General features: G+C 38.5%; 3 protein-coding genes, 1 long non-coding RNA gene and 3 pseudogenes across 4 annotated transcripts; 2 read left to right on the top strand and 5 right to left on the bottom strand.

The window, feature by feature from the left end:
- Window positions 1-3,678: 3,678 nt before the first annotated feature.
- LOC147933076 (uncharacterized) lies at window positions 3,679-4,386 on the bottom strand. The gene is made up of 4 exons (XM_087477282.1): window positions 4,381-4,386; window positions 4,079-4,261; window positions 3,905-3,976; window positions 3,679-3,861 (listed from the first exon to the last, which is right to left on the bottom strand). The coding sequence occupies exons 1-4, from the start codon at window positions 4,384-4,386 to the stop codon at window positions 3,679-3,681; spliced, it is 444 nt and encodes a 147-aa protein (XP_087333408.1).
- A 3,498-nt stretch (window positions 4,387-7,884) lies between these two features.
- On the bottom strand, window positions 7,885-9,306 carry LOC104734047 (uncharacterized; annotated as a pseudogene).
- Window positions 9,307-11,022: 1,716 nt separating this feature from the next.
- On the bottom strand, window positions 11,023-13,725 carry LOC104732971 (uncharacterized). The gene is made up of 9 exons (XM_010452581.3): window positions 12,975-13,725; window positions 12,753-12,799; window positions 12,557-12,659; window positions 12,344-12,430; window positions 11,899-11,982; window positions 11,752-11,805; window positions 11,572-11,652; window positions 11,375-11,420; window positions 11,023-11,289 (listed from the first exon to the last, which is right to left on the bottom strand). The coding sequence occupies exons 1-9, from the start codon at window positions 13,257-13,259 to the stop codon at window positions 11,210-11,212; spliced, it is 867 nt and encodes a 288-aa protein (XP_010450883.1). The 5' UTR covers window positions 13,260-13,725; the 3' UTR covers window positions 11,023-11,209.
- A 541-nt stretch (window positions 13,726-14,266) lies between these two features.
- On the top strand, window positions 14,267-15,641 carry LOC109128039 (putative F-box/kelch-repeat protein At5g38680 pseudogene; annotated as a pseudogene).
- A 411-nt stretch (window positions 15,642-16,052) lies between these two features.
- Window positions 16,053-17,317, top strand: LOC104734046 (F-box/kelch-repeat protein At5g51250 pseudogene; annotated as a pseudogene).
- Window positions 17,318-17,529: 212 nt separating this feature from the next.
- LOC147933077 (uncharacterized) lies at window positions 17,530-18,140 on the bottom strand. The gene is made up of 2 exons (XR_015574124.1): window positions 17,964-18,140; window positions 17,530-17,772 (listed from the first exon to the last, which is right to left on the bottom strand). It is a non-coding gene; the product is annotated as an uncharacterized LOC147933077 (long non-coding RNA).
- A 390-nt stretch (window positions 18,141-18,530) lies between these two features.
- Window positions 18,531-22,743, bottom strand: LOC104732970 (uncharacterized). Its single transcript, XM_010452580.2, has 13 exons — window positions 22,316-22,743; window positions 21,794-21,891; window positions 21,626-21,712; window positions 21,409-21,538; window positions 21,081-21,315; window positions 20,560-20,993; window positions 20,301-20,443; window positions 20,023-20,214; window positions 19,835-19,925; window positions 19,588-19,756; window positions 19,388-19,501; window positions 19,210-19,306; window positions 18,531-18,851 (listed from the first exon to the last, which is right to left on the bottom strand). Exons 1-13 carry the CDS (start codon window positions 22,394-22,396, stop codon window positions 18,803-18,805), a joined length of 1,920 nt encoding a protein of 639 aa, XP_010450882.1. The 5' UTR covers window positions 22,397-22,743; the 3' UTR covers window positions 18,531-18,802.
- Window positions 22,744-23,563: the final 820 nt, after the last annotated feature.

Consider the following 23,563-nt stretch of genomic DNA (forward strand, 5'->3'; position numbering starts at 1 on the left):
CAGACTTTGCTTTTGCTTGCCCTCAAGCAAAACAGAAACTTACACCTGTGAAAGAGGCTTGAAAACATAGAATTCACTCAACTGCAGGTAACTGATCTTAGCACTCTTTATCGCCTTGACTCTCAAGAACTTACTTCGTATACTTTAGCAATTGAAAAGCATCAACATTCCTTACTCAAATCCCACAATCCTCTGGAATCTCTAATCTCACCATTGTCATCTCATTACATAAATTAAAGCAAGTACAAGTGAGTTTTTACCTTGGTGTATCGAACAGTGGCATATGGACTCTTTTCAGGCCAAGACATTCTTCTTACATCTCCTTTCCTCTCCCTTTTCTCACTTCCAAAGAGTTGATTTTTCTCAATTTGGTTCTTCTTTTTTTTTTTTTTTTTTTAAATTCTGATCAAAGGTGTAAGCGAATACCGGGGTCATCGGTAATTTACCTACCTCTCTAAACTGATCAAAATCATTTCATCTTTTATTTCCTCTTTTTTTTATTCTTTCTCTTTTTTTTTTAAGGCACTGAAGGGAAGAGAGAGGGGAAACATACTTTGAAAAATTGCACTGTCTTGTATGGACTGAAGAAGTCTAGTCCACTGATTTCCAACCCCAAAGTAAGAGATTAAGTCCGGTTAAAATCCTGATAAAAGTTGAGACAGCATTGGTTGAACCAGATATCCTTTGAATAAGGGCTTTCGGGATTGTTGATACAGCTCATAGTCTTTTCACACTTCAGTTCTGAGGTCAAGCTTAGTCAAGAATCATTAGAGTGTTAGCCAAAGACTAATTTTTGAAAAATTAGAGATCATAATTCAACAGAAATTTTTTGAAAAATTTGACTCAATAAAAACAAAAATACGGTTTTGACACAATAAAACAAAAACTAAGTTAGTAGTTAGTACTAACCTCCCCTAGACTTAAACAACACTGTCCCCAGTGTTATCAAGCAAGAGAAAGGTTAAGAAACAAAAATGTGTTGAAAAATTGTAATGAAAAATTGAACAGATTCTCGGGTTACCCATCGGTGTCGACCGACACCATTGCAGTGTCAATCGACACCCTCGGCGAATGGTGAATTCTTGGCCGAAACTCCTTGTTAGTTGCAGTTACTTGTGTTCATGTGTTGTTGGATCAATCCTTTGATGTTAATTCTGTTAAGAAGCACTCAAACACAAACACAGGTTAAAAGCAACATAATAGATAGATAGTTCATAAGGTCATCTCCAGCGGTAGAAATGGGAAGGGTTACTCAAAAACATAAAAATAATAATATTTTAATTGTATAGTTATATTTTTATTTTTTTAATAAAGATGGACCAATAAGAAATGGTGGTGTGTTTGCAACAGTTAAAGAAACGATTCTTGCGGAAGGACTCTGAGTATTGATTCTCTTCTTTTTTTATTCTCTCTCTTCTCTATATTAATTTTTTATTGAGAGTACTTTGATGAGTACTCATTAGTGGAGATGCCCTAAGTTCAAACAAATTTCAAACACAAACTGACTCAAAGCAAGAATAAAAATTACTCAATCCTAAAAAGAAAAAAGATAAAGAAAACCATGATCAGAAGCTAAAATTCAGCAGAAACATCATCATCATCAGAGACGGGATCAGTATCAGGGAAAGATGGTGAAGGTGATATGCGCCTGGTAGGCTTAGTAGGACGAATCCAGCAACACTGAGACAAACGAGCCATGCCATTCTAGATGGCACGCATAGTAGAAACCACATAGGTCTGATGAGCTCCCTGGTCTATAGTGGCAGGATCCTGTGGTGGCTCTGGAAACTCAAATGCCGCAGTCCCAGAAGAAGAACCAATCTCAAAACCCCCAGCAGGGTTAGTAGCAGGTGCAGCAGCAGTAGCAGTAGAACTCCCGCGGAGTGCGATGGTGACGGGAAGGAGGACAAGCAACATAGTCATCAGCAGAAGGGAGAAAACGTAACTGCTCATGATCACTACCAATGGTAGTAAGATCAGGTCGCGGAAGGCGAATAAAGTGCTCCCCTGCTTCATCAACAAACCTCCATAATAAACCAGGTTTCAGCCAATGTGTACTCTTCAGATACTTCTCATCAATTAAAACTCTCTTAGTGACAACACTGTAACCATCAAAAGGGACTCTCCTGAACTGAAGAATAGCAGTGATAAGGCTCCCTACACTCTCTGTCTTAGTGCCAGTACCCAGAAATGACTTAGTCTGCAAATCAACCAAGTGGCAGGCGAAAATAGCCCCATAGTTGAGGTTCATAGTGTCACGACGCTCATCAAGGGACAGAGAAGGAATCAAGCTACCAATACCAGCACTCAAAAAGTAGAGCTCTGCTGCTCTCATCTTGTTAGGCTCCATCTTACACTGAAAAGTGGTACCAAGAGCTCTTAGAATATACCTGAGCGTGGGCTGGCGAACCTCTGAGTGAAGCATTTTCTTAGAATCATATACTCCAAGTCCTATGTAAGACCACAAAAGAGAGAGATCCTCATAATGCTTTGGCAAAGCAACTTTTTGATACCAACGGATCCAGTCAAAGCAATCACAAAGCTCAGTAGAAGTTATACTATCAGATACTCCATTAATGAAAAAATGCAGCACACCCCCAAATGCATCTGGTGCTTGCTCATTTCGGTAAGTAATCCTAACAGTAGCCATGAATTGCCGCACCAAATCCGGATAAAGGTCATACTGCTTAGTACAGATGGTTCCCATGTTCATCTTATCTAGCAACCCTAATACTTCATCATAAATTCCCATTCTACGAAGAACAGCATGATCAACAAACTTTGTAGGCTCAATGACAACATCTAACCAAGCATTATACAGCATTGTCTCATAATCTCCCCAAACACCTATTAGCCTATTGATGAATTCAGGCTTCCTAAGCTCAATAGGAGGCTTATCTGGCCATTCTCTTTTAGTTGGAACTGGTTTACCTTCCTCCTTTGGCCATGGAAATCTTGATTGGATGGGAGATGGAAGAGAGAGGTCACGTAAAGTTGTGGAGGCTCACGCCGGAGGTCACGGAGGTGGAGCAGCAGTCGCCGGAGTTGACGGAGGCGGAGGGCGGTTGGACTGGCGAGGTGGGCGAGTTGAAGAGGAAGCTTCGCCGTCGTTGGTTCGAGCCTTCTTGTTGGGTGACATCACTCCAAAACCCGAAATTGACACTGGATCCAGGTAGAGGAGAGAAAATCGAGTGAGTTAGCACTTGGAATCACTCAAAATGGATCAGTACCAGAAAAGTTATGAAGCTTTGAAGTTTCTCGTTGGTTTGGAGGAAAGAAGAACAAGTGAGACGGCTCGAGGGTTTTAGTCATGATTATCTCCTTTTCAACAGTGTCGATCGACACTGCTTCTATTTGGTCCGGCCCAACTTCGGTCAAAGCCCAGTAAACTGAAACCCAGCAAAATCAAACCCGATGGCCCGTTTTCTCGTCTCTGGTCCATCAATGGTGTCGACCGACACCCAGGTGGTGTTGGTCGATGCCTTGCTATGATCTATGATAATCGAAACTTTTTCAATCATTTCTTTTTTTTTCTTTTTCTGAAACAATGATAACTCAAAACCAAAAATTAATATGTTAGTAATCCTAAAAGCAAAAATTCGAAAGAATTAATTCCTACCAGTGGGTTGCCTCCCACTCAGCGCTTGTTTTAAGTCATTAGCTTGACTTGGCAGCGGATTAGGCAGAGGGTGCATCTTCCAAACGCACAATGTGTCCTTCTGGTATCTCAGCTTTCGCCCAATAGTGTTTCACCCTTTGGCCATTAACAGTAAATTTCTCTCCTTTAGAGTTCAACAGCACAATAGCTCCATATGGTCTGACTTCTTGAACAGTAAAAGGTCCAGACCAGCGGGAACACAGCTTTCCAGGAAAATAGATTCAAGCGGGAATTATAAAGGAGAACCTGGTCATTAGGCTCAAAGTGTCTGGAGATGATCTTCTTATCATGATATGCCTTGGTCCTCTCCTTGTACAGCTTGGAATTCTCAAATGCATGAAATCTCAGCTCATCCAACTCATTCAACTGCACTAACCTTCTCTCTGAAGCTGTCTTGGCATCAAAATTCATCAACTTAACTGCCCAAGCTGCCTTGTGCTCTAACTCTACTGGAAGATGACATGCTTTCCCATAAAGCAGATGAAAAGGTGTGGTGCCAAGTGGTGTCTTATATGCAGTTCTATAAGCCCAAAGTGCATCATCAAGCTTCATAGCCCAATCTTTCCTTGTAACACCCACTGTTTTCTCTAGAATATCTTTAATCTGCTTGTTGGAATCCTCAGCTTGTCAACTAGTCTGCGGATGATATGGACTAGCTACTCTATGTTGAACACCATACTTTTTCAGCAGCTTCTCAAACACTTTATTGATAAAGTGCTTACCTCCATCACTAATGACAATTCTAGGAACTCAAAACCGCGGGAAGATAATGGTCTTAAACAGCTTAAGAACCACAGCAGAATCATTCTTTGGACTTGCAATTGCTTCAACCCACTTAGAGACATAATCAACTGCCACTAAGATGTATTGATTCTTGTAAGAGGAAGGGAATGGTCCCATAAAATCTATGCCCAGTAATCAAAAACTTCAACCTCAAGGATGAAGTTTTGTGGCATCTCATGCCTCTTACTAATCTGACCTTTCCGCTGACAAGCATCACATCTAGAGACAAACTCATTAGCATCCTTGAACATTGTTGGCCACCAAAACCCAGCTTGTAGAACCTTAGACACTGTCTTGAAAGTAGTAAAGTGTCCAGCATAATCTGACCCATGGCAGTGGAATAGAACATCGGGAACCTCAGTCTCAGCTAAACACCTTCTGTAAACACCATCACTGCAATGCTTATACAAATAAGGCTCATCCCAATAATATCTCCTAAGCTCTCTCAAGAACCTCTTCTTATGATAGCCTGTGAATTTGTCTGGTTCTACTTCTGCAGCAAGATAATTGGCAATATCAGCATACCAAGGTTGATTGGAGGTAGCTACAACAGCTAAGTCTCCATCATTCGACCAATCTGTTTCGGGAAACAAAGGGTTTCGATCGATGCTAGGTTGGTGTCGATCGACACCATATGCATCCGAAGACAAATTCTTCAAGTCATCAGTCCGAAACCCAGTTTCAACAAGGTACACATGCTCCTCTGGCAAAGAATCTTGGATAGGAATATCATCATCAGTCCTAATCCTAGATAAGTGATCAGAAACACCATTCTCTATCCCCTTCTTATCTCTCACTTCAATGTCAAACTCTTGTAGAAGAAGAATCCATCTCAAAAGTCTAGGCTTAGCATCCTTCTTCTGCATCAAGTACTTTAATGCAGCATGATCAGTGTGAACAATGACTTTTGAACCAACCAGATAAGACCTAAACTTCTCAAAAGCAAACACCACAGCCAACAACTCCTTCTCTGTTGTTGCATAATTTCTTTGTGTCTCATCAAGTGTCCTGCTTGCATAATAGATTGCATGAAGCTTCTTATTTTTTTTTTTGTCCCAGCACTGCTCCCATGCAAAGTCACTAGCATCACACACCACTTCAAATGGAAGATCCCAATCTGGTGGCTAAACAATAGGTGCACTCACAAGTTCCTGCTTAATCCTCTCAATGGCTATGCGGCATTCATCAGTGAATTCAAACTTGACATCTTTACACAACAAAGCAGAAAGTGGTCTTGCTATCTTGCTGAAATCTTTGATAAAACGCCTATAGAACCCAGCATGTCCAAGAAAACTCCTCACTGCCTCCACATTCTCTGGTAGTTGAAGGTCTGTCATCACCTCTATCTTAGCGCGGTCAACTTCTATTCCAGCTTCTGAAACCCTGTGGCCAAGCACTATGCCATCTCTAACCATAAAATGACATTTTTCCCAATTAAGCACCAAATGCTTCTCTTCACACCTTGCTAGCACCTTACAGAGGTTGTCCAAACAGCTTTTGAATGAAGATCCATAGACTGAAAAATCATCCATGAACACCACCATATAATCTTCAATCAATCAGTGAAGATACACATCATGCATCTCTGAAATGTCGCAGGAGCATTACAGAGACCAAAAGGCATTCTGCGGTAAGCGAAGGTACCATAGGGACAAGTGAAGGTGGTTTTCTTTTGGTCATCAGGATGAATGGGAATCTGGAAGAAGCCTGAGTAACCATCCAAAAAGCAGTAATATGGATGATTAGCTAACCTCTCCAGCATCTGGTCAATGAAAGGAAGTGGGAAGTGATATTTTCTTGTTGATCATTCAGCTTCCTATAGTCTATGCACATCCGATGACCAATAATTGTCCTTGTAGGGATCAGCTCATTCTTGTCATTCTTGTCATTCTTCACTACTGTGACTCCACCCTTCTTAGGAACAACATGTACCAGACTAACCCAATTGCTGTCAGATATTGGATAGATGATCCCAGCATTCAGCAGCTTCATGATCTCTTTCTTGACAACATCTTGCAAATTCGGATTCAGCCTCCTCTGATGCTCAATAGATGTCTTAGCTCCTTCCTCAAGATGAATCCTATGCATACACAAGTCTGGAGAGATTCCTGCAATATCATCAAGAGAATAGCCAAGAGCCTTGCGAAACTTGCGCAGCTTGCTTAGCAATAAAGTGAGCTCTGCATTGTTCAAGGAAGCACTAACAATAACAGGATAAGAATAGTTCTCACCTAGAAATGCATACCTTAAACCTGCAGGAAGTGGCTTGAGATCAAGCTTTGGAGCTCTTTCAAGACTCCAATCAGAAAATTTCTCAGCTTGTGAAGAAGTACTAACCAATTCCTCTTGTGCAACCAGCTTCTTCACTTGTTCATTAGCATCAAGTAGCTTGACATACCCAGCAGCAATGTCATCTAGATGCTCAGCTTCTTCAGCAGAAGCAACCAATGCTCTCTCTAATGGATCCTCAGGATGCAGCTCCTGGAATATCTCTTCAGCCAGATTAGACAATGTGTCTACATAGAATGTCTAGTCATCAATGGTTGGCCTCTTAACCAGCTTCTCCATGTCAAAGCGCATTTGTAAATCACCAATGTTGAGACAAATCTGACCCTTCTTTACATCAATTATAGCTCCAGCAGTGGCTAAGAATGATCTTCTCAGAATAAGAAGGTCCTTGGGTTCCTCCTCATACTTTAACACCACAAAATCAGTAGGTATCAAGCATTCACCAATCTTAATTGGAACATCTTCAAGAACACCATCTGTAATATGAACAGATCGGTCAGCAAGGATGAGAGTGAGCTTAGTAGGCTGGAAGTCTATCATTCCCATGCTGAGTGCTACTGATCTTGACATTAGGTTGACCCTAGAACCAAGATCACACAAAGATCTAGCAAATCTGTCAGTGAAGATAGTACAATCAAGAACAAAGCTTCCTTGTGACAACCCGTCCCGCGGACCCCACTAGCCCACCGCTAGCTGCCCAACGGACCGTCTGTGGACCCTGCTAGCCCACTGCTAGTCGTCCTAACGGACCCCAAGCTGGCCCTGCAGGGCATCGATCCTAACCCATCACTGTGGATATCCCAATCCACCAGTAGGTTATTGGTGCGTCAGACGTTCCTCGAACCCTGGTCCCCACCCTTTAACAACCTTCCCACAGGACAAGTTGCCACCAATTGACAGATCAATTGGTGGCAACTTGTCCTGTGGGAAGGTTGTTAAAGGGTGGGGACCAGGATTCGAGGAACGTCTGGCGCACCAATAACCTACTGGTGGATTGGGATATCCACAGTGATGGGTTAGGATCGATGCCCTGAAGGGCCAGCTTGGGGTCCATTGGGACGGCTAGCAGTGGGATAGCAGGGTCCACGACAGTCCGTTGGGCAGCTAGCAGTGAGGCTAGTGGGGTCCATGGATGGGTTGTCACCAAACTCAAACTACATTCTTCTTCTCATTTTGGATATACTCAAGAACCTCAATGATAGTAGAAAACAACTCAACTAACCCTTCCAATGTTTTCTGATGAGAACCCCAACGAGTATTTCCAGGTCTTTGAAGCAAAATTTCTTGATTCAATCTTGTACCAGTGTTAATCTCACCTCTACTAATTCCTTCCTGCACTTTTCTTTGATAATTTTCTCTAATCATATCTTGCCTTTTGCAAGAAGCTCCAACTACATTCACTAATGTAGAAATCATATCGAAAAAATCACCAACCTCAAAGTGTTTTTTTGCGATTGCCACCACCACCAACTGAAGTTGATGAGCAAAACAATGAACATAATAAGCAGCATTGTTTTCTCTAACAACCAATGCTCTCAAGCCATTAAATTCCCCCTTCATGTTGCTTGCTCCATCATAGCCTTGCCCTCGTAGCCTTTTTAAGCTCAACCTGTATTTAGCAAACAAATTATCAATAGCAGACTTTAAAGATGCAGATGACGTTTCTTTTACATGAACAACTCCAATAAACCTTTCTTTCACTGCTCCGCTCTTATCAACAAATCGGAATACAACAGCCATTTGTTCTTTGTGAGATATATCTGCAGACTCATCAACTAACAGACCAAACACACCATAATCAATTTCTTCAATAATTTACTTCACTACTTCTTCTGCAAAAGAATTCACGATCTCTTTCTGAATCTTTGGTGAAATCATATGGTTATTTTTTGGAGCATTATTCAAAACAACCTTACTTATAGCATCATTTTGTTCTCCTGTGTATTTCACGAGTTGCAAGAAATTTCCTCTATTGGCAGATTCTTCTGACTCATCATGACCATGAAAAGACAATCCTTGTCGCAACAAATATCTGGAAACACCAATTGAAGCATTTAAACGAATGTGGTACTCTTTCTTCACCACATCGTCTTGCTTAAACAAGGCATGCACGATAGACTGACCTTGCTTCATCAAGTTATCACATTTCTCAGCAGCACTACAGTGAGAACTGTTGGATGATTTACCCATATGAGTGTCTAACCTGTCAGGCTTATTCCAGTTACAAAACCCTTCTTTCACAAACGCATCATTGCCACCTTGCTTTCGTACGTCATCTTTAAATAAGTAGCAACACAAACAAAAAGCTCTCTCTTTTGATACACTATACTCTAGCCAAGTACCATATTTCTCAAACCAAGCTGGATTAAATCGTCTCATTGCATTACTCATCTTTGTTTTCTTAAAAGGATGATCATAAGGTTGACATGGACCTCTAACAAGATATCTGCATCTTATCTCGTCTCTTTCATTCGGATGATAACTCATTATCTCTTTCCTCTCAGCAGGATCCCATGACAAATCATCACATTGGTGTTGGACGTTGAACCAGAAATCGGTTTGAAAAATCGTTTCATATTGGCTTGCATATTGGTAATTTATCTACAAAAACAAAAACCTGTCATTAGTTAAAGGATTAGAAAAAAAGACAATAATGTATCACATCTGTCTACGGTCATCACATGAATTCAATAAAATAAATTACATAAAGATTACATTAATCTATGTCTCAAAAATTATGAATTTTATATTCATTGAATTATGAAACAAAATTCCATAAAAGCATAACCATCGAGTATACGTATATCTGTCAATAAAAAATAGTAATTCAGATACACTTATAATGTTTTATCGTTCCTGATCGTTTTGAAATAATACTAACAAAACAATAAATGTTGAATTGTTGATTACAATAAACAGTTCTAAAGGTTAAAGGAGCAAAGAAAAAAACTTACCACTTTCTGATTTTTTTTCCTCTGCAAAAAACCAGGACGTGAAAGAGAGACAACAAAAAAACTAGTTTAGGGTTTTAATTTGTAAAACTAATTAGTTTTAGTTTACTAATTAGGCTTTAATTTATTTTTAAAAATTTTTATTGCTGTGGGCTTTTGGCCCTCTAAAAAATTTAAACAAAAGATGTTGGACCATTAAGGCAAAAGTAAATTTTACGATGGTGGGGGCAATTTTTTGGTTTTTGGTGGTGGCAATTATTTACATTTTTTAAAAAATCAATAAAAACTCATATATATTTTTTTTTTACTGCTGGCAGCTGCCACCACCATACTTGCCGTAGGTCCGCCCCTGGACAAGCTTTTGTTTTTTTTTTCTTTTTTTCCACATTGCTTGACTTTTATTACAAGTTGCATTTTTGAAATTTCAACGGGACATAAATGAAACGAAAACTATGAACATGCGTGAGATAAATTTCTCACAGAGAAAACATTGCATAGAGATTGTATTAGGAAATTAGTTGTTAAAGAAAACTACGAACATGTGAGGTTCAATATTACCAACACCAACTTAGCTTCATTTTTCATCATGTAGATTGTCGTATTCTTTTTGAAGTTTCTCAAGTTTTTTAAAAGTCTACCGTACGTAGTCTTAATGATCAGGAAGGCTAAAAGGACATGCTCAAAAGACTAATGCTTATTGTAAGAAGACACCGGGCAGATAGATTAGCGGCACCTCGGAACTGTTTAAAGAAAAAAAATGATAACAAACATTGTGCAAAGAGTCTTGCAACAATGACTTATTTCCACAAGGCAAAATAGCTATCGACACCAAAGTCAAAAATAAATTGCTACTGCTACATGATGGACAATGGATATAAATGTCCCGAACTTTCTTTGTTAGCATGATTCTTCCAAACCTCGAGGACTTTGCTCAAATAATTTCTTACTCAAAAGAGTATTTTGCCTTGCATCAGAGGTGCTATTTTTTTTTTAATGATCCAGCCAAATACTTACCATCCTAACCCTTACCCTCTCGTATGGATCTGAAACCATTTTTTGTATGTTCCTCAAATGCTCCAAAATGTTCACCACTCTGTATAAATAACTCAGTCCGGTTTTTCTGTTTCTTTTTTCTTTTTTTCTTTTCCCTTTTCATTCTGTTTTGTACCGAAATGTTGGTTGACTTGGCAATCGTTGCAAGTTTTTAAAGGTCATCTAGAACAAACCACAATGGTGAAGAATGAAGCTTAAGGATCATGGACATGGCAATGCACGTTCTACTTCCTCCTTCACAATGTAGAAGCTTCTCTCATTCTGTCTCTAACCACATCTCCAGAGAAATTTCATAACTAGACCTCGACATGACTGAATTAAAGAATACAAGAATACAACGATGGCAATCTATATACATACTATAGTCACCTCCAGCCTCAACACTTTTAAAGTACTGTATACAGAAATGATTATATTGAACTGATATACAAGCGGAAAATGACAGAAACGTAACTGTTTATGTGATTGTACATATCTAAGAGGAAGAAGATACAGAGTTGGTGGAGACGTTGGAAATCAGTCTAACTTCATAGAGATTTTCACTTTCTCCTTTACCTTCAAAGCAAATTTTTTAATGGTTCAGAAATCAATTTAACAAACGAGAACCTGAAATTGGATGGTGAACTGATTCACTACTTACCAACTTCTGCAGTGATGTCTGGTCCAAAGAAGGAAGTGAATTTCGCCTATCAAAACAATTTTATGTTTTAAAATTTCAGTTTCAGAGTAATTCTACTTTTTAGAGACTAGATACGATGAAACAAATTATGCTATTTTCCTACGCGCTAAGCAAATAAGTGCATACTGTAGCTAGTTAGTTTATAAAGGTAATCATACCTGTCTTTTTTCAAAATCTGACAAATTCAGAGCTTTGGCCTCAAATACAAGGACCAAGCAGTAACGACCATCAGTCAGGACCTACAAACATGAGTTATCGAGAATGATCCGGGTAAGTGTAGTTTCACAGGTCAATGTTCATGTCAATATATGTAAATTCATGCACATGATTAATTTTACCTCCTCCCTAATCATCTGTAAGATAGGTGCACTACGTCTTGGGATTCCTCCACCCTTATGACCAAAACAGTCGTAAGAAAGAGGGGTTAAACCGCAAGTAAGAAAGCGTATTTCATGCTTCGTTTTTGTTTCAATAAAATAGCTTACCAGTCCATACTGAAAGATCCGTTTTAATGCTTCTTCCAAATGTTGTTCATCTCCATAACGGTATCTCGTGACATCATTTCTAACCTAATAAAGGAAATAAGAATCCCGGCACATTAACAATTCATGAGAAGTAAGTTTAGCATCCAATGTGCACTGACAAGACTACAATTTCAATGTCATATAGGCAAAAGGGAAACTAACTGAACTTTTGTGTAAGCAAGACCTTGTGCAAGTGAGCATACTACTCTGAATTCGAGCTAGCATTGAGACTGAATATCCAAATACTAATGACGACAACTACTAACATCTATCCTCTAACAAGAAACAAAAATATGTTTGACATATCTATGTAGAACTATAATATGAAGAATTATCTATAATCAGAATGAAGGTACTCCTGTAAGTATCAAGAGCAACCACCAGAGGTCCATAAACAATTAAGTACCTGTGTTAAAATAGGAGTAGCGCAGCTTTCCCTAAGCTTCACTGCATCCGAGTAGCTCAAGCAAGGAACTGGTTTGAGTTCTGCGTACTACAAAGAAAGCAAAACAGAACAAAACATTATAATTGAAGTAACTCTAATACACCACAAGTCAAATTTCACAATAAAGTTATACAGGCTTTTAAAATATTAGTGGACATTAGAAGAATTAAGTACCTTGAGAGCCATTCCAATAATAGCAAGGGGGAATCCATATGTAAGCATAATAGCAGACCACTCAGATCCAGGAAGGATATTAAAATAAGCCCCAAAACCATACCTGTAGGATTTTAACACATCCATAAATGAAAAAATAAACTCACATAATAACTCTATAGCAACAAAAAAACAAAGGCATGAATACAAAACTCACGAGAGTAGCGAAACCCCGAGACCTAGCCCAATAACACCAAACGAAATCTGCAAAATCCAAAACACTCAATGTGAAACTTTGTTCCAATTTCCCAATTTCTCAATATCAGATCACTACTAATCGAATCTACCTACTTAGAGAGATAAACTATACTTTTCACCATAAATATCACAATTTGAACACTTAATTAGGGATTGAAAAGGTCGGAAGGAAAATATAAACCTTGGCTAGAGTGAATTCATCATCGGGGATTAAGGTTCCATCACCGGAAGCTACAGAAGGAGAAGAGCTAGTGGAATCAGCAGCTCTTGCGATGAAATCGAGCTTTAGAATCTCTCTTCTCAACCTCGTCTTAGGGACATAGAGCCATCTCTGCCGTGGTATCAGAGACGGTTGTGAAGAAGACGAAACGACGGATAGATTCTCATGGCGACGATTGTAAATACTGTGGCGACGGAGATTTGAGAACAATACAGTTGTTCCAGGAGCTGCCGATATAGATCCCATCCTCTTCTCTTCTCTTCTCTTCTCTTCACTTCTCTCTTCTCTGTCTCTGTGTATCTTTGTGACTTGTGAGAGAGTAATGTGAGGCTGAGGTGAAAAGTGTTCCGCCAAAATTTCTGGTTATGGTTTACCTATTCTGAATTCGGTTTACAAAAAACCGGCTGAATTCGGTATACAAAAACCGAATTGGAGAAGTTGGAGAAGTCGTCTTAGTCAATGTTGTCCCGGGGAAAGAAGAAGGCGTACAAGATATCGCAATCGAACACGAATCCATCGTCACTTCCCAATGATTTGATATTGAGCTGCATCGCGCGGGTCTCAAGATTGTGTTATCCGACACCGACTCTCTCCCTCGTCTCAAAGAGCTTTCAATCTCTCCTAAGTCCTAACTTCACCAGAGCTTTACTTGGCACGTACGGTCACTCTCGGGCCACAGAGAGAGTTGTCTCTACATATGTTTACTATTAACGGAATCAGCTCCGTCATCTACGCACCAAGTTATTGCTCCTACGATCACGTAACAAGATGTGATTTGGTCAAAGATAGTGTAACATCCTCAAACTCGACCACTTGAATTGGGATCATCCTCATACTATAAGGTGAGAACCGGTTAAACAGTATATAGTATTTTGAATTTTTCTTTACGTGCTGAGTTTGGAGCTGGAGTGTGAAGTATGATGATGCCTTCATGAAAAATGATTTTCATTTAGCATTGAGCAAAATATTTTGTTCTTAGTTTTAGATAGCCAGTCAAATAATTATGCTATTTGATTCGGTTTCATCAATTTGGAAAGTGAATTAATAATAATCGCTAACTGATTTTTTTTTTCTTACCCTTTTTGTGTATTTTCCTATTAGTTACCACATAATGACATAAGGATTAGTTTGCCTTTTGGTGATTAACTTTCTGAATTTTAATTTAGGAAAATTATATTTTACCCGGTTCTTTTGGAGTGAAAACCAATGCCAAACCCAAACATTATCAAAGTTTTAACCGGTTTACACCTTAACCAAAGGTAAGGACCGGTTTTAATCCCTCTGTATATCTAAAGTCCAAACCCTAAATTTGTTCTCTCCCAGTTTCGAGCATCACGGGCGATTTTGTCTCTTCGATTCCCCGTCAATGTCTTCCCCGGAAAATCTGTTGTCGGCGCCGGAATCAAACCCAAATCCGTCACTTCCGGATGATTTGTTACCGAGCTGCATCGCACGCGTCTCAAGATTGTACTATCCGACTCTCTCACTTGTCTCTAAGAGCTTTCGATCAATCCTAGCTTCACCGGAGCTTTGCAAAGACCGATCACTCTTGGATCACACCGAGAGTTGTCTCTATGTGTGCTTACAGTTTCTACCTTTTCAGACACCTAGGTGGTTTACTCTATGTAGGAAACCTGATCATGAAACACTACGTTACGACACAAGGAATAAGAATAAGAAAAGTCAAGTGGATACGTTTTGGCTACGGTCCCAAGTCCTCATCCTCCTCCTGTGGGAATTTCGAGTCTCGTGGCGGTTGGTTCTGATATCTACAACATTAGCGGATACTAATCACCTTCTAGCTTCTCGATTTTTGATTGCATATCTCACACGTGGCGCGAGGCTCCAAGCTTGCTAGTGGAGTTACGTACAGCTTCTGCTGGCGTCCTTGATGGAAAGATTTATGTAGTAGGAAGCTGCAAAGACGGCAATACTAAATCCTTCAAGGACACTTTCGCGGTGTTTGACACAACAACACAAGTTTGGGATCATGTTCCCAGCCCTTACACGGAAAAAAACTCAACTTCAAAATCCTATGTATTGATGAAATGTGGCACGTGGGCAATAGTTCTGACCGCGAGGTGGTTGCTTACAATCCCAAGGAAGGTAAATGGAACCCCGTTGAATCAGAGATGCGTAGTTATAGGGATTCATATGGTTACTGTGAGATAGAAAACGTTTTGTATGCTGTTTACATGACACAGAAAGGCACTAGTGAGTTCAGATGGTATGACACTGAGGTAGGACAGTGGAGAAAATTGGAGATATATAGTACTACCTATTATTCTTACTCGTGTTAGATTGGTTAATTATGGTGGAAAGATGGCGGTATTGTGGGAGGAGCATTTTAATTATACTGAGCATGATGAGAAGATGATATGGTGTGCAGTGATTACGCTCGAAAGGCGCAAAAATGGTGAAATTTCGGGAAAAGTTGAGTGGGTTGATCATGTTCTTACAGTCCCTATAATATGTACTTTGCAAAAGGTTCTTGTTGCTACTATCTGATGAATGTGTGAGTGGTGTATATGATGAATGACACCATGATGAATAACTCTTGTCTATTGTAGGTTTCACTTCTATTTTAAGACCAAAACATATTAAAACTATTGAATATGTTCACTTATTTTTCAGTCATTCGTAAAAACTTACAACACGGCTCATATATAGTTATCAAGATCATTTCATATTTTAGAGATTTCGAATCATCATTAGCATACAAACACAATTCATAAATAAGGTTATCAACAAATGGGATACTCAATGCGATTCAAAATCATATGTCAAAAGAGTTTTTGAAAGAAATGTTCTTGGTGTCTACTTTATAGCTTGAAGCAAAATGTTTTGTTCTTGACTTCAGTCTTCTCCAAAAAAAAAACAAGACCACTGTCATCCTATTTAATCGGGTTGGTTCGAACAGCATCTTCACTTCCTTACTCTCTGCAAACTCGTATCAATACAACACTTAATTAAGCATATCTAATCTAGATCTTGGAACCATTAAGAAGAAAAAAAGTCTAGACTTGTACTTAATTTTAGATGTATTTGCGTTTTGTATTTCGACTTTATCTGGTTTATTTAGAAGTGATCACGTTAACCAAGGCATGCAACGGTTTTAGTCCCTCATCATCCCTCTCTATATATAATAAAGTCCAAACACAAATTTGTTCTCTCCAAGTTCGAGAAGAAGCATCAACGGCGATTTCCTGATAGTTTCCTACTGAGATGTGTCCCACGCGTCTCAAGATTATATTATCCGACTCTCGCCCTTGTCTCCAAGAGCTTTCGATTACTCCCCTACCTTCACCAGAGCTTTACAAGGCCCGGTTACTCTTGGACCACACCGAGAGTTGTCTCTATGTGTGCTTAAAGATAGATCCTTTGAGAACTCTAGCTGGTTTACTCACTGCCGGAAATCTGATCAAAACCTAACGTACGACACAAGTAATAAGAAGAAGTCAAGTGGGTATGTTTTGGCTACAGTCCCAATTCCTCATTCTCCTCCTGTGAAACGTTTGAGTCTCGTGGCGGTTGGTTCTAATATCTACAACATTGGTGGATCCACATCACCTTCCTCTAGCGTCTTGATTCTTGATTGCAAGTCTCACACGTGCCGCGAGGCTCCAAGTTTGCGCATGAAGCTAATGTCAATATCTGCTAGCGTCCTTGACCGAAAGATATATGTAGTAGCTAGGAAGCCGCAAAGATGGCGATTCCGATTCCTTGAAGAACTCGTTCGAGGTGTTCTTACAGCGAAACAAAACACAACTTTCACACCAAAAGCGCATGTATTGACGATAAGTGGCATGTGTTGAATAACTGAGCGGTGGTTCCTCACAATACCTATATCGTGGAGAGTAACAGAGCGGTGGTTGCTTACAATCCCAAGAAAAGTAAATGGGACCTGGTTGGATCAGCGAATGATGCTTCTATGCTTTCATATGATCCTCATTGTGAGATAGAGAACGTTTTTTACTCTCTTCTCAACATATGGTATCTTGGCATTGAGTTCAGATGTAATGACAGAGGTAAAACGGTGGAGGAAATTAGATGGTCTGGCTCTGGCAGCAGGACTACCTAAGTTGTCACTTCATGCTCGTGTTAGACTGGCTGATTATGGTGGAAAGATAGCGGTTTTGTGGGAGGAGAGTATGCCTTATAGTGGGCCTGGTGGCAGACGCGGTAAGAAGATGATTTGGTGAGCAGAGATTACGCTTGAAAGTGGTAAAATTTGGGGGAAAGTTGAGTGGTTTGATCATGTGCTTACAGTCCCTAAACATAAGGTTCTTGCCGCTACTGTTTGATGTCGCCCTGGGCGTTCGGCTGGTTCGGGTTATTCGGGTCGGTTTGTTCGGTTTTGGGAAAATTCGGTTTTTGAAAAATTCTGCCGAATTAAACCGAAATTAAATTCGGTTCGGGTTAATCGGTAAACGGTTTATTCGGGTCGGTTATTAGGTTTTAAATCAATTCCGAATTCTAACCGATTTTTTCTAATTCGGTTAATTTGAACCGAATAAACAAAAAAAAGTAAGATAATGGACTAAATTAACAAAAAAAAATTTACAAACCACCAAAATAATGATGGACCTAATAAACCGGCCCAAAACAAGTTAATTAAATCTGAAACAAATCCAATAATTACAAGCCAAATAGCCAGATTCATTAGGGTTTTCCAGATCTGATGATGTGCCGCTGCGGGGAACTATGACGGCGAGCTGAGACGGCAAAGATGGATGGTTCCGGGCATGCATTTTTCCACCTGCAAAGAACACAAACACAAGAAAATAAAAAAAAAACCCAGAAGATTGATGGATAATCTCTGATTTGAAAGTAGAAAACTCAAAGCCTAAAGTTCTCCAAATCGAATAAGAAGTTATCAAGATATAGGAAGAGCTTACAGAGCAAAGAATCAAACATGGAATCAATTAAAGACCGAGAAGAAGAGCTTACGCTTGAGAAATTTTACAGGTTGAATCTCTGATAAAAGTCTTCTTTCTTAACCGCGACTGAGAATTGAGAGAATGAAAGAGGATGTACAAGATATGTGATGATGATTATTGATTAGATCGGAGAGAAATATGAACTGGAAGTTTTTCTCTCTCTCAATCGCAGAAAGAAGAGGCGAAGAAGAAGAGAAACAAAACTAGGGTTAATAGTTTAGGGTTAGGCTTATATATGGCTGCGGATTCTACTAAACCGATCGGTCCGATTACCGAACCGAACCAACCGAAATCCGATTCCTCAAATTAATTGCGCCGAACGGTTTAACTTCCTTTCATCGGTTTGTCCCGATAACCGAAAATTTCGGGTTGTCCGGTTCGGTTTGTTCGGGTTTTACCGAACGCCCAGGGCGAGTTTGATGAATGCTTCACAAGTATTTAACAAATGTTATTGTGTATGCAACTGTGATGAATGACTTCGTCTCTTGATTCACTTTCTTAGTCATTTGATGCCCACTTGTTAATTGTTAAGCTTATCTTGTGACAAAAAAATGCAGTCCGACATTGCAAAATTAAAGATACAATATCATGATAAGAATTATATATAGAATCTGTTGTTCACTTTTCAGAAATTCTTGAAACATACAAACAACTCATATCTATCAAAGATTGTTTCATACTTTAGGAAATCCGAATGAACATTATCATACAAACAGAACTCTTTAGGTTGATCATAAATAAATACTCAATGCGATTCAAAATCACATGTGAAAAGTTTCTAGTCAGCCTTTCACATCTTTGCTTATCAGAATCATGTTCTTATGTGCTTGCAGCCAAAGAGACTCATCACTAAGTGATAATAGTATTTGCATTCTTTTGTGCTCGAAGCCGTTTCATCCTACAAAACATAGGATTCAGAAAAAACAAACATTGAAGTGCAATGCAAATATGTATAGTACTGTTCAACTAGCATCGACTGAAGTACAAAACCACGAACTAGTTCTATGCAAGGAAATACAAACCCATGAACAAATTAGTGTTGATCAAAGTTCAAGAAAAGCAAATAAATTGTTCAGTTGTAATACTCAGAATTCCAACGTATAATTTCAAGTGTTGAAAACTTATAACAATCTGTGGATAGATGATTTAGTTGCAGGCTTTACATATATAGAGAATCAAGCCGTTTTAACCTCTAAATAGTTTCATGGCACTCTTAATAAATTCCTTGAGCTTAAGAGAGAAATAAAATGATTTACCTTATGAAAGAGATGTATTTCTCTATCTCTGGTTTCTGCTCAGAGCTGAAGGAAACCCATTTTTCATGAGGACGTGCATCAGTCCAGCTTCCTAAATCTGCATACAAACAAAGGAAAGAGATTAGAATCACTATACTCTCCGTGACGATAAACGAAGAGTTTGTAAGAAAATTCACACCTTGAAGCAACATGTTTTGCTCATCATTGCAACTCTTCAATCTCCAGAATATAAGACCATTGTCATCCAGTTCCACCGGGTTGGTTCTAACAGCATCATCACTTCCTTGACTCTCTGCAAACACCAGGATAGAACACTTAAGCCTTTAAATATGATAATGGAACCATACAGAATCAAATCAAAGGAGTCTAGATTCGTACTTTTGGATAGCATGTCTATTGCGTTTTGCATTTCAGAATAAACTTCTTTGGTTTCAGCATTTATTCGCGAGACAATTGCATCACGTTCTGTTATCAACAATGGAATCCCGTTTTTCGCTTTTACGGCTTGGGCCAACTCATCTTGCAATTTCTGCTTTAGTTCTTTCTCCTACAACAGAAAGGTTTCAGAAGTGTTGTCGAAGTTAAGTTGTTAAGAAGACTAATGACTTGGTAGTTTCACAGTTACCTTTTCTTTTGCTGCATTGATCTTTTCTTTTGTTTCCTTTTTCCTTTCAACAGATTCAAGATTTTGGCTATCAATGCAATTTCTCATCACCCTGAAATTTTTATCACAATATGTAACCCCTCAAGAAGCATAATATCAAAGAGAATAGTTTATTCAACAGATGCAATTTCACAGTTTATAAAACTTACGATGTGCCAAGTGTCTCATCGCATAAGAAATTTAAAAGCTTAAGCCTTTTTGATGAATTCAACTTCTCATACTGAGAAAGGCCTTTTTTAAACATTTCAGGAGGGAAATCATCTAGCTGAATTTCTGATTCTGAAAGACATTCTCCAATTGCAGTGAACCAACTAGCATCAGTTGAAGTCAGGCAAACCGATCTATTTATCCAAAAATGGAAATCCATCAGATATACAGAAAGGGAAGCTAATAGAAAACTTATACTTTTAAAGGAAATTGTTCTTACGTTTCTCCTCTATCCTCTAATATCACAGTAAGTAGTTGGATTATCATCTGCGTGAGTGTGGAATACTGTTGTCTCCTTTTGCTTCGTCCAGATAACATTTCACGAATCACACATTCAGCTTGTCCTTTCGTTAAATCAAGAGCCTATCAAAAAAGTCATATGAAGATGGTACGAGCAATTAGTTTACCTTTCACATACACAAAATATCTATATTAAAGAACAGATCATTTATCAGACTGTGTTTAGGGATAGAGGATACCTTCCCAAAAGCTGAACAAAACTCCAAAAACTGAAATACATTTCCAACATCTTCAGGAGCCAAGTCAATGCCAGAAACAGTAATTGAACTATTGCCCTGAGGTAGTTTCACCTCAACCTGATCCTCTAATTTCCTTTTGCGAGCAGGTTTGATTCTTTTGATTTTATCCGCTACATTGTTTTCCTTAGAAACAGAAATTGAGCTATTGCCCTGAGGTAGTTTCACATCAACCTGATCCTCTTCTTTCCTTTTGCGAGCAGGTTTGATTCTTTTGATTTTATCCGCTACATTCTTTTCCTTAGAAACAGAAATTGAGCTATTGCCCTGAGGTAGTTTCACCTCAACCTGATCCTCTTCTTTCTTTTTGAGAGCTGGTTTGATTCTTTTGGTTTTTTCCGCTACGTTACTTTCCTTGATATCTTTAGCTGTAGTCTCTGCATCACAAAACTTTCATGCGTTAGTTTCTTTTCAACAGTAGTACTTGCGTTCTCAAGAAAACATTTAAGATCAAATCCTCTCACTCTTCTTTATTCCTTCTACCACTTTCTTGGTAACTTGTGTCTCATGAACGGAATCAGAAATCTTGATCTTTTTTGAACTGCTCTTTTTCACCACGGCATTCTCATCGTTACAGCCGTTGTTTAAATCCTTAAGCTCTTCACGTTTAGTTTTTCTCGATTTTTTAATACTAACTTGTTTTTGTTCAATAGAATTCTCCTGGTCAAATTTCAGCGGCGAAGGAACAACAACACCTGCCTGCAGATACCACCATATCAAACAAATAGACACAAAACAAGACTCAAATCTAAGAAACACAATACAAGGATCAAGCTAGGGCAAAACACGTACCGGTTTCACCTTCTTTGTATAAAAATATTTGTCAGAACCACTAGTCTTCAGAAGCTCTGAGACAGAAGAGAACCCAGTCTTTTTGGCAGTGTGTACTAATATCCCGGTAGGCTTTTGACCTCGTTTCTTCCTAGTAAAAGAAAACAGTTACACAAAATTACCTCTAGAAAAAACATAAACCTTGCAAAATTCAATGTAACAAATGATTTTGAATTACATGCAGCAGCTACAGTTACAATTGCCTCTGCATTTGGGACAAATCCAATCATTCTTCAACGCAACCTCTTCTGCCTTCTCCCCATACCTATTAACATCAAACGAGAATCAGTAGCCCAAATCACCAGAGCTTATACATATCTCTCAGAAACATTAAATCAAATCAAACCTGTTCAATATGCACTTGGTACACAACTTAATCGGACATGTCCTGTCTTTCTTCTTGGTCACGCACGATCCAACAAGATCCGTTCTCTTTTGTCGACACTACCAAACACAAGAGCATTGATTCAAACATTTTTAACTCTACTATCATAAACATTATTTTAATACCATAACAGATCTCGTAACCATGTATACACCAAAATCAGATCAATATGGTTAACAAATTTTGTCAAAATTAACGAAAACCCAGGATTTGACGAGTACCCATGTTTCAATTTCAACTTAATTTCAAAACCCAGATGAACATAACCCTAAAGAAAAACGCCTAAATTCGAAAAAAAAAAAAAAAAAAAAAAAAAATTAAAAGCATGAAATTCTCACTTTTGAAGACCGTTTGATTGAAGCAATAACTCGAATTCATAAACCCAAATCCAATACTATTATCAACGATGAATACACTCAATCGGATCCATTTCAAATCCAAATTCGAAAAAAATCAAAAAATCAAAAAATCAAAAATTGAGACCTGGTGACAAGTTTTTCCAGTGGTGGAATCTTCGATCCTTGGTGTTTGTTGCTCGGTCTGATTCTTGCTGACCACCGCCATATCCAGAGGCTCAACCAAAAAAATAAAAGCAACACAAACTGATTTGATATCGCAAAATTAGTTTAAGGGTGTGTGTGAGTTTTGTTTATCACACTCAACTGTTTTATGCTTTTCGTCTTTGGAAGAAGTGAGAAATTTCCAAAAGAAGAGAGAAATCCAAAAGGTTTTTGATTTTTCGGTTTTCCCTCGCTACCGAAAATTTTGGGCGGGCGAGGGTTTCGAGTTTTACGTTTTCTTTTCAGGTGTTCGCGTATATTTTTTTTATCTTGTGGAAATGTGAAGTTTGTTTTCTTTATATACAGTAAAATCGGCTCATTGGCTCTAAGCCAATCTTGTATGTTGTTGACAAAAAAATAAAAATAAAATAAAATCGGCAAATTACAATTCTTTTGTCGAATTTGGTAAATTACTAGGTTATTTTTTTTGGCGCAATGCAACAGTTTATTTTTCAACTAATAACGATTTAACAGATACGTTCTTTTCGCGCGATATAACAGAAAAGTGTTATAATTTATTTATGATAAAGTAGTTTTAACCATTTTCTCGGTTATTTATGAGGAAAATTTTCATCGGAATGGAGAAAAGTTACATAAGATGAAATCTTCACCATGAGTACTTTTTGGTGCTATTGGAATGTCAAAAAAAATTAAATGAGAAATGGAGGTTCAAGGTGGTAAGCTAGCAAAAGTTTGAAAACCAATGTACAAGAATGTAGTGGGAGCCCAGTGGATATTCAGGTTGAAAACCAATACAAAAGGAAATGTGATCAAACACAAAGCCATTTAGTGGCAAAATGATTCACAAAACAATATGGAGTTTTGCTCCAGTGTCTAGACACGAAACAATCAAACTAATTTGTGTCGTTGATGCCGCAAGAATGTAGCAATTGTTTCAACTTGATGTAAAAAATCTGCATTTCTAAACAATACTTTAGAATAATAAATATATGTTAGCAATCAATTGGCTATGAAGATGAAGGGGAAAAAGATTATATATTCTCTATTTACAATGCTCTCATAGCAGACAAGTAAGCAAGATAATATTGCTCAATCCACCATAGAAGGAAAATATATGGCCTTGTGTGAAACATCAATTTCAGTAATGTGTTTGAAAAGAAGATCATAAACACATTACAATAAGCGTGTATGAGGAAGAATTTAAAAGCAT

Source organism: Camelina sativa, chromosome 12 (assembly GCF_030686135.1).
Source record: "Camelina sativa cultivar CO46 ecotype springtype chromosome 12, ASM3068613v1".
In the NCBI taxonomy this organism is placed as follows: domain Eukaryota; kingdom Viridiplantae; phylum Streptophyta; class Magnoliopsida; order Brassicales; family Brassicaceae; genus Camelina; species Camelina sativa.

What these genes read in the sequence shown, in the direction of transcription:
- LOC147933076 (XM_087477282.1), bottom strand. An exon ending in AGCACAAGGCAGCTTGGGCA is followed by an intron (nt 3,977 to 4,078) that starts GTTAAGTTGATG and finishes GAGAATTCCAAG; the next exon opens with CTGTACAAGGAGAGGACCAA. An exon ending in ACTTTGAGCCTAATGACCAG is followed by an intron (nt 3,862 to 3,904) that starts GTTCTCCTTTAT and finishes TTTCCTGGAAAG; the next exon opens with CTGTGTTCCCGCTGGTCTGG.
- LOC104732971 (XM_010452581.3), bottom strand. Translation starts at nt 13,259, where the DNA reads ATGGGATCTATATCGGCAGCTCCTGGAACAACTGTATTGTTCTCAAAT. An exon ending in TTATTGGAATGGCTCTCAAG is followed by an intron (nt 12,431 to 12,556) that starts GTACTTAATTCT and finishes CTTTCTTTGTAG; the next exon opens with TACGCAGAACTCAAACCAGT. An exon ending in CTACTCCTATTTTAACACAG is followed by an intron (nt 11,983 to 12,343) that starts GTACTTAATTGT and finishes TTCCTTTATTAG; the next exon opens with GTTAGAAATGATGTCACGAG.
- LOC104732970 (XM_010452580.2), bottom strand. Translation starts at nt 22,396, where the DNA reads ATGGCGGTGGTCAGCAAGAATCAGACCGAGCAACAAACACCAAGGATC. An exon ending in TCAATGCAGCAAAAGAAAAG is followed by an intron (nt 19,757 to 19,834) that starts GTAACTGTGAAA and finishes TTTCTGTTGTAG; the next exon opens with GAGAAAGAACTAAAGCAGAA. An exon ending in AAATACATCTCTTTCATAAG is followed by an intron (nt 18,852 to 19,209) that starts GTAAATCATTTT and finishes TATGTTTTGTAG; the next exon opens with GATGAAACGGCTTCGAGCAC.